This window comes from Thermobia domestica, chromosome 11 (genome assembly GCF_964235325.1).
Source record: "Thermobia domestica chromosome 11, izTheDome1.hap1.1, whole genome shotgun sequence".
Lineage (NCBI taxonomy): Eukaryota > Metazoa > Arthropoda > Insecta > Zygentoma > Lepismatidae > Thermobia > Thermobia domestica.
Window position 1 is genome coordinate 54,581,267 of NC_137464.1, and position 17,203 is coordinate 54,598,469.

General features: G+C 32.9%; 1 protein-coding gene across 1 annotated transcript in view; it reads right to left on the reverse strand.

Moving 5' to 3' along the window:
* Positions 1 to 17,203, reverse strand: part of side-VII (sidestep VII transmembrane protein) — a gene marked incomplete in the record, with an annotated part of 1,416,899 nt that overhangs the window by 881,759 nt on the left and 517,937 nt on the right. Inside the window, 1 exon segment of the mRNA XM_081730413.1 lies at positions 813 to 945. Within this exon segment, the coding sequence (XP_081586539.1) occupies positions 813 to 945 (133 nt within the window).

Below are 17,203 nucleotides of genomic sequence, written 5' to 3' on the forward strand. Positions count from 1 at the left end.
TGCAGACACTTACTTCTTATGAAATAATCCTGTTAGTTGCAATATTCTCTTTTTTAAAATTATGTGTTTATTAATTTAGTGAAAAATGTTGAAATAAAGTAACTATATAGTGCGTATCTTACATAGTATAAAATATTGTGCTGCAATCACTTCTAGTGTGAAAGGTCAAGAGTTCGAGCCCATACAACGTGGCTTTGTGGTGGACAGCATCGTGTGTGAGCTTCCTACAGATTCTTCCGTTTCACCCCACATTTTAACAGATATTTTTATAATCATTGATTTCTATCAATCGTTCGATTTCCTTAGCCTACAAGGCGTAATCCTGGGGCGTAGTAATATATTTTTATCATAGCGTAAAATATGTTACTCGTGTGTTTCTTAACAAGTTCGAACTTGAGTAAGAAAAGCATAATTATAATTTGAACCTCTAGAGGTGAAGTACACATTTCTCTTAATATTGTGTTAGTTAATCAGTTTTTTTACTAAATCTAAAAAACAATAAGATTACTGGTAAGTTGAGGTTTTAGTGCTATAGAGTACTGCTTGGAATTTAAGAATGTCATGTTTGTGTGGTCGAAAAATAAAAGAGGTCCTAACTATCACTAAGTTTTAGCATTATTTACAACATGTAATAGCAAATCTTTTGAACATCAAGCAAACTTTTAAGTAGTGTCATAGCCACTAAACTATAAAAAACTGAAAAAAAGTTTCAAGAAAATGTAAAATAAATGAAACGTTCAGTTGAAATTGTCCTTGCAACTTATATAGTACGTATAATTAACTTAAAGTATAATAATAATATTTGTACTTACCTATATATAGGAGTTCCGAGATCTTCCCGGTACCATAGCACTAACACCACATTATCGGATGTATTAGTGAGCGAAATGTCACAGGGCAGTGCAACATGGCTACCCTCTACCACGTCTACGTGAGTTACAGGAACTGAAATAGAATTTAAAAAGAACGTGTTAGTTATTGGAATGTTCTCACCATTTTAAAGAAAATCAGTTTGCAATTATAATGAAATTATATGAACAGTGGTCTCTCATTTTAAATAATGTTAAATTTATTTTGTAGAACAGCAAGTATCGTTTTAGAATGTTTGAAGAAAGAAAACAATAGAGGAAATTGAACCTATTACCGGAAAGGTGAATCTGTATGGAAAACCACATCCTGCTATCTCTTACCCTCTGATACCTATGAACAGACTGACGAGCTTACAAATATAGAAGTTAGATTAGAATTTGATACTTCTGCGTCACATAGTTTAGAAGTCGTAGAGCTAGAAAATATATCAAGAAAAATCTTCATTTCTCAAAACTCCATTACTATTGAATAAAATAGTATTATAAGAATATCATGGGACTTAATGGTTTAAATGCTTGTGGTTGTCGCCATACATTGGACCGCCTAAGACAAACAGACTGTTGAAGACTATGCAGGTTTGCAACAAGATCGTTAAACGACCATTAGAAATGGCCCTCTGTTAACTTGTGCACAAAAGCATTGTATTGAAGCTGCATAGTGTCTGATATAAGTACCCAGAAACACAATAATATCATAAAGAAACACGTATAATATAGTTAGCATGTATTAATGAAACAACACTGACTAAAGCAACAAATATATAATAATAAATATTTGTGTAATAGTTTTGACAACGTAACATCGCCTTCATAAGACAAGCTATGGCATATCATTTCAAGATCAATGTATTTATACAAGTTATATATTGCCAAAGCTATAATGAACAATATAAAGTTGATATATCTTCGATCTTGAAAACGAGGGTAAAGGAGTGGAGACAGGAGAAGGAAGAAGCCATGTAAGAGACATCATATAATATTTTTCAGAAATCATTTGGATGAGAATACTACGCCAGAACGACTGCAAATAGTTAAAAAGAAGTTATAGTTAGGCGCAAAAAAAATGATTAATAAACCAGAAAAACAGCTCGATTGCAATTCTATAAGGGAGAGACCCAAAGATGTGGAAAGCAGTGAAATAGTGGCACAGAAAATTAAGAGGAGCATTGACAATAAACTATCTGCGTTTGGGGAGAAAATTTACTGAGAATCTTGAACAAATGGGAATAGAAGTTCGATTTAAAAAAAAAAGAGAGAAAGACAGTGACTCAAAGAAAATGGAAATAAATTAGGATCGAGTTGAATTGAGTTGAATTTGAGTTTAACCTCCCGTTCAGGAGCGAGGCTATATGAGACGTGGACCTACTAATTAACGTGGAATCCGTACCACATGAGCTCCCGCTGGGAATCGAAACCGGGCCTCTCACGCCAAAGGCGCGTATGCTAACCGTTTAGCCACGGAGGAGCTCAAATTAGGATGGAGTGAAGAAGAAGTAAACGCTAATAGAGTTATGATAATAGGGAATGTTGAACTAATAGCCCAAGAGAAAAAGTGTCTAGGACTAGGCTATAATAAATTTAAAGTGAAAGAGGAAAAGAAAAAAATCTGAGGAGGTAGTACCTTCAACAGAAAGGCCATTATGAAGGCACAAGAAGAACAGAATAAAGAATAAGAACAAAAGTAGTTTTGTTAGCAAAACAGAACATAGGCAAAAGAACAGGAAAAATTAAAAAGGAGAAGAAGAAGGATTGAAAACAGTACGGAAAAGAAAGATCATCGTGATCGAACAAGAAGAAAAATTAGGAGCAATAGTAGTCATGGAAGAAAAATGTTACAAGGCAAAAATGAGGAACTGTATAAAGGTAGACATAAAAAAGGAGGCAGAATATCAAAGACAAAAGGATTTCAACAAAAAATTAAAAGGAAATTAAAGCGTTACCAATGATGAACCGTAACAACAATATTTCTGAATTGTTAGAAGAAGTTTTAATGAGAATTGCAGAGTAGAACAAGAAAGCAGACGAGTGGAAAACACAGAAGAGGTCAAGAGTATGTTGGAGAAGATAGGAAAAAGGAAAAGAACGATTTTATTTAGTGTAGATATGAGGACAATATTTCCTAGCATTAAAGGAGAGTAATGTTTTAACTACAATAGAAGAGAAAATTAATGATAAGGCTATGAGAAAGTTTAAAAGAAGAAAGTGATAAAGGCCAAAGGTTGATTTGGGAGAATTGTGTAGGCGAAAAATAACTAAAACGAAAGAACTCAGCAGAATCGATATTGAGTCTGGTACTTACGGAAATCGTAATGAGCCACTGGGAGTAACGTGAAGTAGGGCATAATTGTATTATTATTTATTTTATTTTATTTTATTGTTTGTAGATAAGCAAATGATATATCTGGGAATAAGAAAATGGACTTAAAGACAAAGAAAAAGAAAATAAGAGAATTGAAGTTGAATAGTTTGATAAAGAGTGAAATTTAAAGGAAGAGTAGAATACGATAGATTTTATTTATGTTAGTATAGAGAAAGTCGGTGGAAAATTCAAAACAATGTAGTACAGAAAGAAATGTTCTGCGGGGACACACTGCCATAAGGTGAGTGACAAAGATGTAAGGACTAAAACGAACTCTATTTAGTGTACCATAAGAAGGATAGAAATAATAGATAGTGACAACAGCAGAAGGAACGATGACATGGAAATACTTGACCGATTGCTAATAGGAAATTAATACAAAGGGAAAGACTTAAGGAAAGAGGGAAGATGCAGAAAGGAAGAAGAAAGATGAAAATAGTTCGAAATTGAGAGTTTATGTGATGAAGAAAACACTTTTAAGACGTTTAATGAGGAAAGAAGGAGTTAAAGAAACAAAGCGGATTTTAGACTTAGCTAGAGACAGGCGCAGAGACAAGATAAAACCAGATGAGGAAGTAGTAGTGTATAAAATAAGTTGTAGAGAAAATAATATGAAATAGACAGATTAAACATAAAAATGAAAGAAAGTATAAGTCATCACAAAAACTCTTGAAGATAAGAAGAGAGAACAAAGCAATATATAAATATAACTGTAAGGAACATGACATAAAATAGATTGGGAAACAATAAAAGAGCTGGAGAGAGAAAAGAGAAATGTGATACGGAGGTGGAAAGAAGCTCAGTAGAATTTGAAACATGACAAAAAATATTTATGAATTGGACGAACGAAATGCAGTGGTGGACACAATAGAAAAGGACAAGTTAAAAAAAAAAGAATTAAGAGACGTGGACAACATTGCGCAAATGTCCAAAATTCAACAAACGTGTCCAAATAGTTGGGAAAAAATATGTAACGAGCATTTAATTAAAAATTTACGTTTTATGTACGTAGATATAAAAAGTGAAGGGAAAAATTTAATTGGTTCTACGTGAATGAGCGTGACTTCTTTTCACTTTCTGTTTTTATTTAAGTCGTTACTTTTGGGTTGATGTTTCATCACGTGTCTGGTGAAGACAATGTTACGTTGCCGACATTGCTATATAATTATTATTAATATACATTTGTTGCTTTGGTCACTTTTGTTTTAACAATACATGTTACATATTTCTAAAGCTATAATGAACAATATGCACATAGTTAACATATCGAAAGAAGTTGTGCACTCCTACACTACTTACATAGTGCATGATTCATATAAATAATAATTAATATTACGGCCTTTGAGCTTTTACTGCAGAATATGATGACACATATTTTTTGAGTGTTATTCAATCTGTCGTTTCTAACATGACAGCCAAGCCCATAACATTGGTACTCTGGAGATAAGTACCCAGGGAACAGGCAAATGACTAACCAGATGACACATGCATCTTGCTCTAGGGTAATATTTATTCCTGACATGTGTAGTTTGAAGTTAATGCTTTGTATTTATTATCATTTCCATATGGAGCAAGTTCTGTTGTTAATGCTACAAAAATGATACTATACTTGATCAGTACTTCGACTCCTCGCATCATTAGTTCTTTCTTAATTGACCCGTATTCAATGATTTTATGCAAATGCCTCACAACTATGACCTCATAGCTTGTTTGAACACGAATTAAACATTTTTTTTAGCACCGAGACTATTTGAGATGTTGACTTATAGCTTAACATAGGATCTGAACTATATGAGCTTCTGTTGGTTTCGGTCCCCCGCGCTAAAATTGCAATTTTAGCTATAAAGCCACGACGGAGCTCTGTTAAAATTTCCGTCATCTAGGCATGTTAAGATCTCTGTTTTACTGACTTGCTTAACCAAACGTCTTACCTTTCTTCAATAGTAACTATTAATTTTGATTGCTTACCTTCTGTCAAACTTGTATGAGTGAAAAAAGCTATCGATTGAGATTAGATAATGATTTGCTTAAAGAGGAACAATTATTTAAACAGAAACAGAGGAAGAGAGATCACTAATCAAATATAACAACAATGATTACTTAGTTTCAATGGAAGAGACTGATTATTGTATTAGCTAATAGGAAGATTTGTTTTAGATGTGTAAGTAAACATGATGGTGGTGGATGGGACAAAGCTATGTTATCATGCTTCAAAATTTCACTAAATCAACTTGAATTCTATATCATATTGTAAACGTTTCCAACTGAGCGATCTGTGATATTACAATTTACAGTTTCTATTCTTAGTAAATCATACGAAGGGAACAAGGTGTTGACAAAAGTAATGGGAAACATCAATGGTGCTGACAATGGTTTTGCAGATACACTACTCGTGAATCTTTGATTACTTGTACACTGCGAACATTCATGTTTTCCGTTCTACTATCCCTTTTCCTCTAATTTTTTTCCACCTAAGTCTTAAAGCATGCTTCTACATTATGCAATGGTCGGTTCAAAATCAATGCTTTAAAGTTGCCACTCTCAAACATTTTGAGTTGTGGAAAACTTTTCAGCGGACGAATTCATCACGAACACTAAATGATATTTTATGACAATTACAATATTATAAATATTTATTTTGTTTTCTATTGTTTCATATCAGTATATACTAGGAAAAATTCGTTATCCGAAAAATGGTATATTGTACAAATATACAGGATCAATAAGTTAACCACGGAAATCTGTACAGAACATACGTTATCAATGCTAGATATGTACTGCCTTTTTCCCTCTTAGATGTTACATCATGCCACTGCAGGATGTATGACATCCAATAATCTTTCGTATATTACATACGTCAGCTATATGTTATATACATCCACATTTGTGTGAGATCCTGACCGCCTATATACATTTCTTTGTTTTATATTAAAAGTATGCATAGATGTAACACTTATACAGAAATTATTAGAAAACATAGTTATACATTAGCTGCCGGATATTACCTATACGTTAAGTCAAAAAATTACAGAATTTATGCATGCAACCAATACTTTTACCTACACCAGCTACGTTTTCTCTCTTCTGTATAATCATATAGTCAGAGTTCAGAGCCACCGGTTTCGTTCTTAATTGAAACCAAAAGTTTTAAATATTGAATCTTGTAAATATTACAATATCTGGCAGCAAACTTATAACTGAAAACGTATATTTATAATACTTTCCGTATAAGTGTTCCATCTATGTATACTTTCAATATGAAACAAAGAAATATATATATGCGGTCAGGATCTCACATCATGAGGAATTTAGAGAACTTCTTAAGTAACGAAATAACTTGCTCTGATTTTGAAAACCCAAATAACGACAACGGGAGTCCTTATGCTAAAAAAGTAAAAGCACGACTGGGCGATTACTACAGAATTATAATGTCAGGAACACTTAGGCATAAATTGCCTTCGGATATCACTTATTGCCTCGAGAAGCACATTTTGGAAACCGATGTTTTAAATTCTAGTATTTAATGCAAATATAACCAAAACACAAAGATGGCGTTTATCAGGATGTGGACGTGTCAGAACTAACACGAAATACATAGAAAGATCTTATATTAATAACACGGATCGATCTAATTTATATTGTGGATTACTGAGATTTTTGAGAAACTTGAACATTTAATTAAAGTACACATTCCGTGCTAAGAGAGCAATTGTAAGATATAATGAGAGAAGTCAGTTCTTCCGGGATATAACAATTATTTTCTTCTTCCAACACACTCGCCCATCAATGTATTCCATATTTTCACATAATATTTGTTGCATTTAATACCATAAACGGAAAGTTGGTTGCCTTTCTTATGACCAAAAGAAGTGAAAATACTTCGTAACAGCTTGTAACCTTCCCAAAGTATTTGTTGCCTTGTACAGTCAAATTTCCGGAATGCGTGATCACGCAATTTCATCTGTAATCTAATATTACTCAAGCAGAAGGTTAGTTCTTCTGTTGTTTAATTGTAGCGTATTTTTCAATTGGTGCGTGCATGTCAAACAATTCCAGTAACTAACTAACAAACTTGTAAAACGCTGTCTGTTGTGTCTTCTTCTGACGTAACATTTGTTGGTAAATATTCTATGTATGAAAATCGTTGGTCGATTTCTCATTAAAGCATTAGTATATTGTACAATATTTTCTTCTATAAAATTTGCCCATGAGATCAAAAAATCTCGTCTTCTCTCGCACTGAAAATTAGACAGAATTCGAGAAGATAAGTGTAATTTAAAATTTGTGGCGAGAGGACAAATGTCACGAGTCTTGTATTCAACACTAGTCCACCCAAGTTTTAGATCTCATATTGTTATAGTATTAAAAAGTTATAGATCTCAAGCTGGTACAGTATAAAAACTATGAATTAATACAATTATTTTACGTACACAGTGATGAGTATTTATCAATGTTTAAAGGTAAAGATCATTACATAATACATTATAATAATAAATATGTTTAAAAGTTGTTTTATTATATCTTTCGTGACACTTAAGGCTTATGATAACTTCTAAACGATATATATATATATATATATATATATATATATATATATATATATATATATATATATATATATATATATATATATATATATATATATATATGCAAGACGACTGATCTCGTTCAACTGTCATTTCACTTTTAAGGTGCAACTTGGGGGAGGGGAATGTATAAATGAGATCAAAAATGACCAATATTAACACCGAATCCATATTTTTCGGGGTTCGCTGAGATGAACAGTAAGACTTCCGATGCTATTTAAATCCAAATTCAGACCCACAACTTGGGAGATATATATATATATATATATATATATATATATATATATATATATATATGATCGAAAATGGTCAGTTTTACTCTTGAGTCTATAGTTTTCGGCGTCTCTGAGTTGAACAATGACACTTCCGATACCGTTTAAATCCAAATTCAGCAACCATTAGTACTACTAAAGGAGATAATGACATGTAAAATTCATTAAGAATGACGTATATTAGTGTCGAATTCATAGTTTTTGGGGTCTATAAATTGATTGGTGATGGTTTTGGTGCCCTTTATGTCCAAAATGAAATATTTTCTTCCCGTGCGAAGAATGGGTATTCCGCTAGTTAAGAAATAAACAGGACATATATTTTGTTTTTATATTTACAATATGAGAAGTAATTATTGGAGACGACACAAGACGATAGGAGCAGACATGATCTGACGTCTTATTTCGTATGGTGGACTACACTAATTTTACATAAATTTTTATGCGATTTTGTAATGATGTGCTAACTCTTACTTAATATTAAATTTATATTTCAGAATTCAATTTCCGAAGGATAAACTTAATGTGGAGAAGTACTTGATTTGAAAGTTAAAAAGAAGTGAACTCAAATCTAGGAAGCCATGTGGAAATTGGAACTTAGGATTAATGTTGATCACACATTTCAAAATTAAAAGAAGAGGAAAACATATTCCTTCGATGTATGTGGCGTTACACAGTTTTCTACGAAAATAACACTTCCAAATATTAATACATTATAAGCAATGTTTAAAGTATAAAATACTCATTATAATGAACGTAAATATGCACTATGTTGTTAAGAAAACTGATCATCTACCTCCCTTTGGAAAGCCATTTACTTCACACTACCATCTCTTAAATACACAAGTCACAGAGATCAAAGGATTATGTTCTATGGCTCCTGATCGTCAAACGAATTTTTGTTTTGTCTTTTGTTTTAACTCGATTATCTTTAGACAGATGCTGTTGGAGACCATTGCCTGTCGCTTTGTGTGGTTCTGGATGAGGACCACCCGACTTTTGTGGCAGAGAGCCCAGCGCCAAGCCAGCCACCCGAGGGTCATAGTAAGCCTGGGTAATTTGACCTTGGTCAATGGAGAGTACAGCTTTTAATAAGTATCACTGAGCCAGGATCCTATAGTCCAGGAGGAAGCTACCCTGATGTCCTGAGATCGGGACCTAGCTTTACAACATCACATCTTAACTTTACTTAGTGGTTTAAGATACGATTTGTACTATTATCGTACTGTTTACTGTAGCAGATGGAGCAACGTTGGCTGTAACTCAACAAATAACAAGCAATCCTTGTAGTCCTTCCCTTTCACATAACCCGATATTTATCTAGTCACCTATCTTTTACACATTATTTAAGCTTGGTTGTTTAGTATCATTTCTCTGTTAACTATAAACTTCTACCCTACCTATCTATTCCGCACTCAGCATTCTGAGTTTCGCGCTCTACCTATTCCACAAGCTACATATTGAGGCATAGAACTGGTTTGCTACCTCCCTGCCAACTGGTCTATGTTGTAAATGTTGTAGATGCTGGCCTCTCAACTACCAGTTTTGTTTTAAAAATAGGTATGTAAAACGCACTGATATATGTATGGCATACGAGACATAAAGAATTTACCTACAACTAACTATCCAGTAGAATCTGTCTATTAAAATTCTACAATAGCAACTAAAGCGTTTTTTTTACAAGGTTAGACCGGTCAAGGGGTATACCCTTTCTTCGGGAATTAAAAGCACCTGAGCTCTAACCTATAACTTTGGCTTTCACATATTTCATTTATGGTTATGTGTGATTTCACGTTTAACAGAGACAAATATTTTGAGTATTTGCAATTTAAATAGTCCAAATTAGTTAACTATATCTTTTCATAAAGTGTATGATATAAAATTATTGTTTAAAGGCTTTATATTTTAATAAGCCTTCTCTAAAATCAATGCATGTGGATTGTGCTTCCATCTTCCGAGTTCTTTTAAACTATGTGTATATGTTTGTGGTCAATCCTTTCGACAATGAGATCTCGAAAACTACAGGCTCTAGAAAGATGACGTTTTCACTGATCGATTGGAAATTTTCCGTAGATTGTCTAGTTCCAATTGAATATTTAATAAAATATGGCCATTATTTCTTTATTACATTTTTAGGGTACACTGGAAGCGTTGAAATTAAAAAAAACTAAATCATCATATCCTATGAGTTATATATTCCAACATCACAATATTGTATATCGGGGTTGTATATATCTCAGGCGTTTGTTCCATGGCCAAATAATAGTGAAAAAGGAAGCATAACCATTTCTCGAGTCTAAGATAAATCTTTATATTTTGAGTGTTTTGTCCAATGAACACTATATATAACTGACATTATAATTAATTGTATATGTAATGTATTTTCTTATTACATACTGCATGCAAGAAGAAAGAAAACACTGGTCATACATGAATTAGAAACTCCAACTGGAAGTAGGCTCAAATCTTGCTAACGGTGCGAGATATTGAGAAAAAAATAATCGAAAAAATCTCCCCTTTATGATACCCCTTACCATTTTTTTTAAATCAAGGTATGTTTCACTTGTGTCTGTAAAGGAACATGTACACATGTTTTAAGGCTTGACAACAAGATTTATGCTCATATGCGAATGATGCGCTGTGTAGAGAGCGCAGATTCATCTAGTATTAGATTTAAAAGTTTACAATAATAATATTACAGAACATCTAAATCATTGTTTAGACATGCTTTGGAAATTTTCAGATTATTTTGGAAAATATTATTCCGTTCAAAAGTATCCTGAAGTGTTCCATTAATGGACAAAACGTGTTTACAATGCACACTAACAGGGATAACTAGCAACTGCTCGAAGAGTGTGCAAAATGTACCTGAAATTCTGAAGCAGTCAATAAGTAAACGAGCAGAATTAAATTTACTTGATTATTATTACTTTCGTTTAGTTATTACATTAAATTATTACTATAATTTATTTGATGTGATTATTTAATTATATCTCTCATGTGTAACGCTTTCTACTGTTTTCCAATTCTATACTTTTTTTTCGAACGGGAAAGCAAAAGTAAAAAATGAAAGTAAATGTTTGAGGGGATGGGATTCGAACCCTAGCCTTCAGCTTCAGAATTCGGTGAGTAATCACTTGATTACATCAAGAACTGATAAAGGAGACCTATTTTGTGATTTTACGCGGCGCCTACTCTCTCTCTCTCTCTCTCTCTCTTTCTCTCTCTCTCTCTTCCTGGACTGTTTCTTTGATGATTTTTTTCTTTAATTTACTATGATATTTATTTGGTTTGCAATGTTCGGTAGATCAGTGCGAGAGTGGATCTATCCGCACCACAAAAGAATAAGTCAGTGTCTGAACATGACTTGGACATTTTTTAGAAGCAACTTTTGTACAGTGTTTAACATTTCCAAAAATGTCTTGTAATGTTTTATCAACGAACAAAAATGCCTAGAATGGCTCCTAATAATGGTTAGTAGAAACCACCCTAAGAATATTCAAAATGTACTTGAACTACTGATGTGCTTAATGAGTAACACAGGAACAATTTTTAAACTGTGTGCTTTACACATTACCGTTTACACATTTACAAGTCGCTTTAGTCCGTATATTCAGACGGATTGACACATCCGAAGTTCAGATTTATTTTGAGCACTTTTAAGGCAGTTCCTTTAAAAAGCTGTTGGGATGCTTTTAGCCATTTTTTGCTCACTGATAAAACAATTCAGGATATATTTAGACATGTTAAACAATGTTTCAGAAAATTTAAACACTGAATTTTTTAGTTTGAGCTAAGGTTCCTTGGTTATATTCCAAGCCAAAAAGTTTATTTCGAAGATCTGGTGAATAGGTTTTAATTTTCTTTTTTATCTTACAGTCCATACATCCTTCATCTTCATTACCCTAGCATCAACTTGAAACTTAACATTACAAATTTAATTTTAGCTATGTAAGCTTTATATTTCAGTTAAAGTTAAAAAGTATAACGTGACTGTCTTTCAGGAGAACGCTCATTGTGGTCTGTGTTAAAGAATGTATATCCTCCTGAAACACTGTTTTAAAAAACACAGGATAGATAATATGACATTTTTGGACACTTTTATCATTTTACCTTGAAAAACTATGAAGTGTGTGGTCATCTTTTTGTTTGTTTGCTTCAATGTAAGTTATATTGTTAAAGTATCATGAGTAATGATAATTTTACATCCTATGATTTCAAAGACTATGTTCTTCTATCAGTATTAAGCTTCATGAACGATAAAAGTTTTGTAATAATAGCATTTATTATAAACAAAATTAGAACTTTAAACACCAAGCAATAACAATTATGCGATATGTTTTCTATTATAACGATATTTCTTAGTACTTTCAGTATTGACGAAGCAATCGAAGACTGTAGCAATAAAACTTTAGAGTCTGATATAACGTCTTTAATTCTATTAAGGGCAAGACTATGAGAGTTCGAGATACTACAAGATTATTGATTAGATGTTTTAGAGTTGCATAATGGCTACCGGGAGATTTCATAACATTTATGCTAACGTATATTCTGAATAATACAATTAGCAACATAATTTGATATTTTTCTTTAAAATGCTTGCTCACAATGATTATCTTGAGATGATAAGAACAGTTTAACTTGAAAAATTATATTATTCAAAACTGATTCAAATTTTACTATAATCGTTCACACATATTATGTTATTAAGAGAGCAAATAGTTATATTAACTTGCGTTGTCAATTGTGCAATAGATGATCAGAAAAGTAAGAAATTGAATTCCCATTTAGTTCTTAATATTTTCTGTTAATATTATCACCTATTCCACATATAAACGCATGATAGAAATATTGTAAACAAGCATTATTGACTGTACACAATAGCAACGCCCTTTAAGTTATTGTTAATGAATGATAAGGGAACTCATATAATGATATTATATTTTTTTTTCATAATTAGCTGTGAAATTGTGTATGTGTATATAAATGCCAAGAATACTTGATTTTATGTACCATAGTACGATAAAATTTTGCTAGACACGAAAACACAACATATGCAGAACTCTTAAATGTTACACATGTTGGATTATTTGTGAACATATATACATACCAATGCATACGCATCAGTATATCTAAATCATGTGGTTGTATAAGTACATAAAACTTTTCTGACATTCAAAATAGCCTGTGTACCTTCATTAATTTACGACAAACGAAAAATATTCTACGCAAAACCGAAAAGTCATAAAACAGCTCATTTTTTTTTTCTACACAGCGACGTGCAAGCAATGTACATATGCCGCTAGCAAAATATCCATTTCTCTTTATTTATGTTGATAAGAGAGAACTTAATTCTGACTGAAACAAGCTTCCAAAAAATTACAGCACATCTCTGGGTGGTCATTTTATATAGACTAAGAATGTTTATTGTGATCTGACATTTAAACTTCAATCTAAATCAGAGCAAAGGCTATTTAAACCTAATTCTAAAATTAACACAAATTGAAGTATAAAATATTATACTCTTAAGGATTAAACTCGATTCCATGAATCAGCTCTTGGGTTGTAATTTTTTTGTTTCGGTACGATTACAAAGTACTGATACTACTTGGTAACTGAACTAGCTTGTATCATTCTACCCATTAGTATTTGTGACTATCTACCCATCTGTTGGTTTATTTAAATGGATCTCTCATAAAAATTATTATTGGTTTATTTAATTTAAAGTTTGAATATGTGTCACTTCAACCTTTGGAAATAATCCTATAATTTCAGGTTAAAATCCATTCAAAATAAGAAGGTAAAAAAGAGTAAAAATTATATCATGTTGTGAGTTTGCTCAAATATATAATGTGATAACAAAACGATTTTGTAAATTAACTTTGCTAATAAATTATATTATTATATATTTAACTTAATACGATACATATATATTATTTCAGGGACTTTGGGTCGTTTTCACTGCTTGCGATTGAAATTGATTTGAGAATATGGAAATAAGGTTTTCGATTTTCACTTATTCGAGAAGTTCAAACGTGTCCACTTTCCTCCTGTTAGTGAAGCCGGAAATACTTTGAAGATATTGTCAGCAAAGCAGCATAATGACAGTACAGAAAAACTCTTATGACTGTAATGTAAGTCCTGAAATATATGCAGTTAATATAGCATGTAATTTCAAAATGACTAATCTTTCTCAAATATCATTCGTCTTTTGTGTTCGACTCTAAAAGTTACATATTCAACATACTGTTGTTACCTGAGAATTACATGATTAATCTACTCTTGTTCATTGCAGGCTTCACGCTTTGAAAATTCATTGATTAATTTTATTTTTACAGAAGTTTAACAAAATGTCTGGCTACTTTAAACAAAAGTATGGAAAAATGATGCACAGACATTGCCATTGCCTGACATTTAGGGCGAATATGTCTGTGTTCAATGTAATATTTCGTAAAAAGAAAAGTTTTTAATTTTATTAGCATTACAAATATTTTATTGGTATTACTCTTTTTTAGGACTACTTCGGTGACTGTTAAGACTATCTGTAAAAATATTAGGAGTTTATTTCACCATTAGAAGAACAGGGGTGTGACATGAGAAACTTTGAAATACAGGACACTTTCAAATTTTACTAATATAAAGAAACACCTTAATAACATAACAAGATAAAATAAATTATATAACTAAATTTTGACAGCACCAATTACATGGACATAGTATAGTGCTCCGGGTCAAATATTGTATATATTTAAATTGAAATTTATGGCTGAGATATTCCATCATACAATAATTGTATTGCATATTATTATCATTCTCATAAATTGAATTCTTGAACCACAACATAGATAGAACTTTTTAAATATTAGAGTCAGATTCTGTTACTTTCTAGGTGTAAATTTGTAAGTAAATTTTTCTGACTTCAATATTATTACAGAGATCAACAACCAACCAAAAAATCAAAATAAAACTTTGCTATCATTTTCCTATGTATTATTAAGTTCAGATAGCATTGGAGATACGGCAACTGTCTGTAATTTCAACAAAGGAAATCTTTCTCCATTTTCCTTTTAAAAAAATAATTCTGGACCATTTTTTAAAACCAAGAAAGAGGACATGACTATATATAACAGGATGTTTGGTAATCCTATAGGGAAAGACAAGGAACAATAGATACTATATGCAAATTGACAGACATTGTTTTAGTTTACCTTGCATTTCTAACTAGTTTACAACAATAGAAATGTACCGTACCTAGATAACTATTCCACAACGTTTAGCAAAAGATATGTAAAGGTTTGGGATTGGTAGGGATGGGTAAGACCGGTTTCTTATAAAAAGACTGCTTCCTAGAAAAACCAAAATCCGAAAGAAGAACATTTCGGTTTCCTATAAAACCGGTTCGGTTTCTCACCGAAAGCGGTTCGGTTTTTCGCCAAAAGCGGTTTTGGTTTTCTCAGAAAACCGCTTCGGTTTTCACCAAAACTGATTTCAGTATCCTTCAAAACACGGTTCGGTTTCTCAGCAGAGTAGGGTTTCGTAATTCCCCGAAAACCGGATACATTTAAAACAAAAACAGTTTTGTATTTAAACCAGTGTTGAGCAAAATCAATTGCAATTGATCAGCCAATTGATTGTAATTGCTCTGAAAATTAATTGCAATTGATTTAAATTTGTAATTGACAATTAATTTTAATTGCAATTGAATTCAATCAAAATTTGCAATTAAATTTTCGTCAATTGATAATGGATAATTGGGTACTAAGCTATTGAAACATTTAATTGTTAATTGTCAATCGCAAAGGGTGCAATTGAAACATTATTTGTTAATAGCAATTGACAATCGAAACTTGTAATTGTTAATTGTAATTTTTAATTGCAATTGAAATCAGCAATTAAAACTGAAGATAAAAAGATTTGTATATATTGTGTTGTCCACTTGTTAGTGTTTTACATATTTTAAATAAGGTACTTGTAAGTAATGCTGGACAACTACCATCCCTTCGCCCCCCTGGGAAGTAAGTCATGAAATTAAGTATTATTTAAATATATAATGTTATGGTTCTATCCCCCTCTATATGCCCGTCATGCATACAATAGGGAAGGGCACGAACGATTCGACTCGAAGCAGACACCTTTGAGCTAGACTCGAGAACTCGGCTTGAAAAGTTCTCCTCAAGTCGACTCGAATTCGGATCGAGTTTCGAGTCGAGTCGAGCCAAAACGAGCCGGTTCGAGCTAAATTCTTTGTGTAGTTCCAAGTACTACTCTCTTCAAGTATCCTACATAGACAATATAATTATCAATGATACTACTACTACTATTATAACTAATTATTATTATTATAACACCGTGTATAAACATGGAATATAGGCGGTTTCTATCTGAATACTAAAAATTAGTTGACTGTCGATCTCGGTCGTCAAGAAATCTTCAGGAGGAAAGGACATCGGTCACGGAGGAGCAAGTATTCGTGAGTTCAGGAGGAGCAAGTATTCGGGCTCGAGCCAAAAATTGTTAAAAGTTATAGGACTCCAGCCAAACATGTTCAAAACTGCTCGTCTCTGGTTTAGGGTTATCAACGACTAAGTGCCTCACTCACAGCTCATTCAGTTATCAAGCCGAACCGAGAAGTGAGCAGAGCCAACAGCTCACCCAACCGAGCCAGCTCGAGCCGATGGCTCACACGAACCAATCCGAACCGAGCTGATTGCTTACCCCAACCAAGCCGGTTCGATCCATCGGCTCAGTTGAGCTGACTCGAATCCAGCCTATGGACTCGTTTCAACCGAGCTGCTTCGAGAAATTGGATCCAATCAAGCAGAGTCGATGACTCGTCCCCACCGTACCGGCTCAAGCCGTCGGCTCAATCGAGCCCAGTCGATGGGTCATCCCCACCAAGCCAGCTCAAGCTGTTCGCTCAGTTGAACCGAGCCGAGCCGATTGACATCATTATCCCGGTTGGACTTCTGCTTTGGCTAAAAATTGGACTGTTGGTGGTCACGGCGTCATTAACTTGTTCTGACACCAACGAATTTCGAGATACTTTGTTTTGTGTCGCTTTGTGCGCCTATTCCCACATTTTGTGCGTCACAGGAAGTGAGTCAAAATGGGCCTACAAAT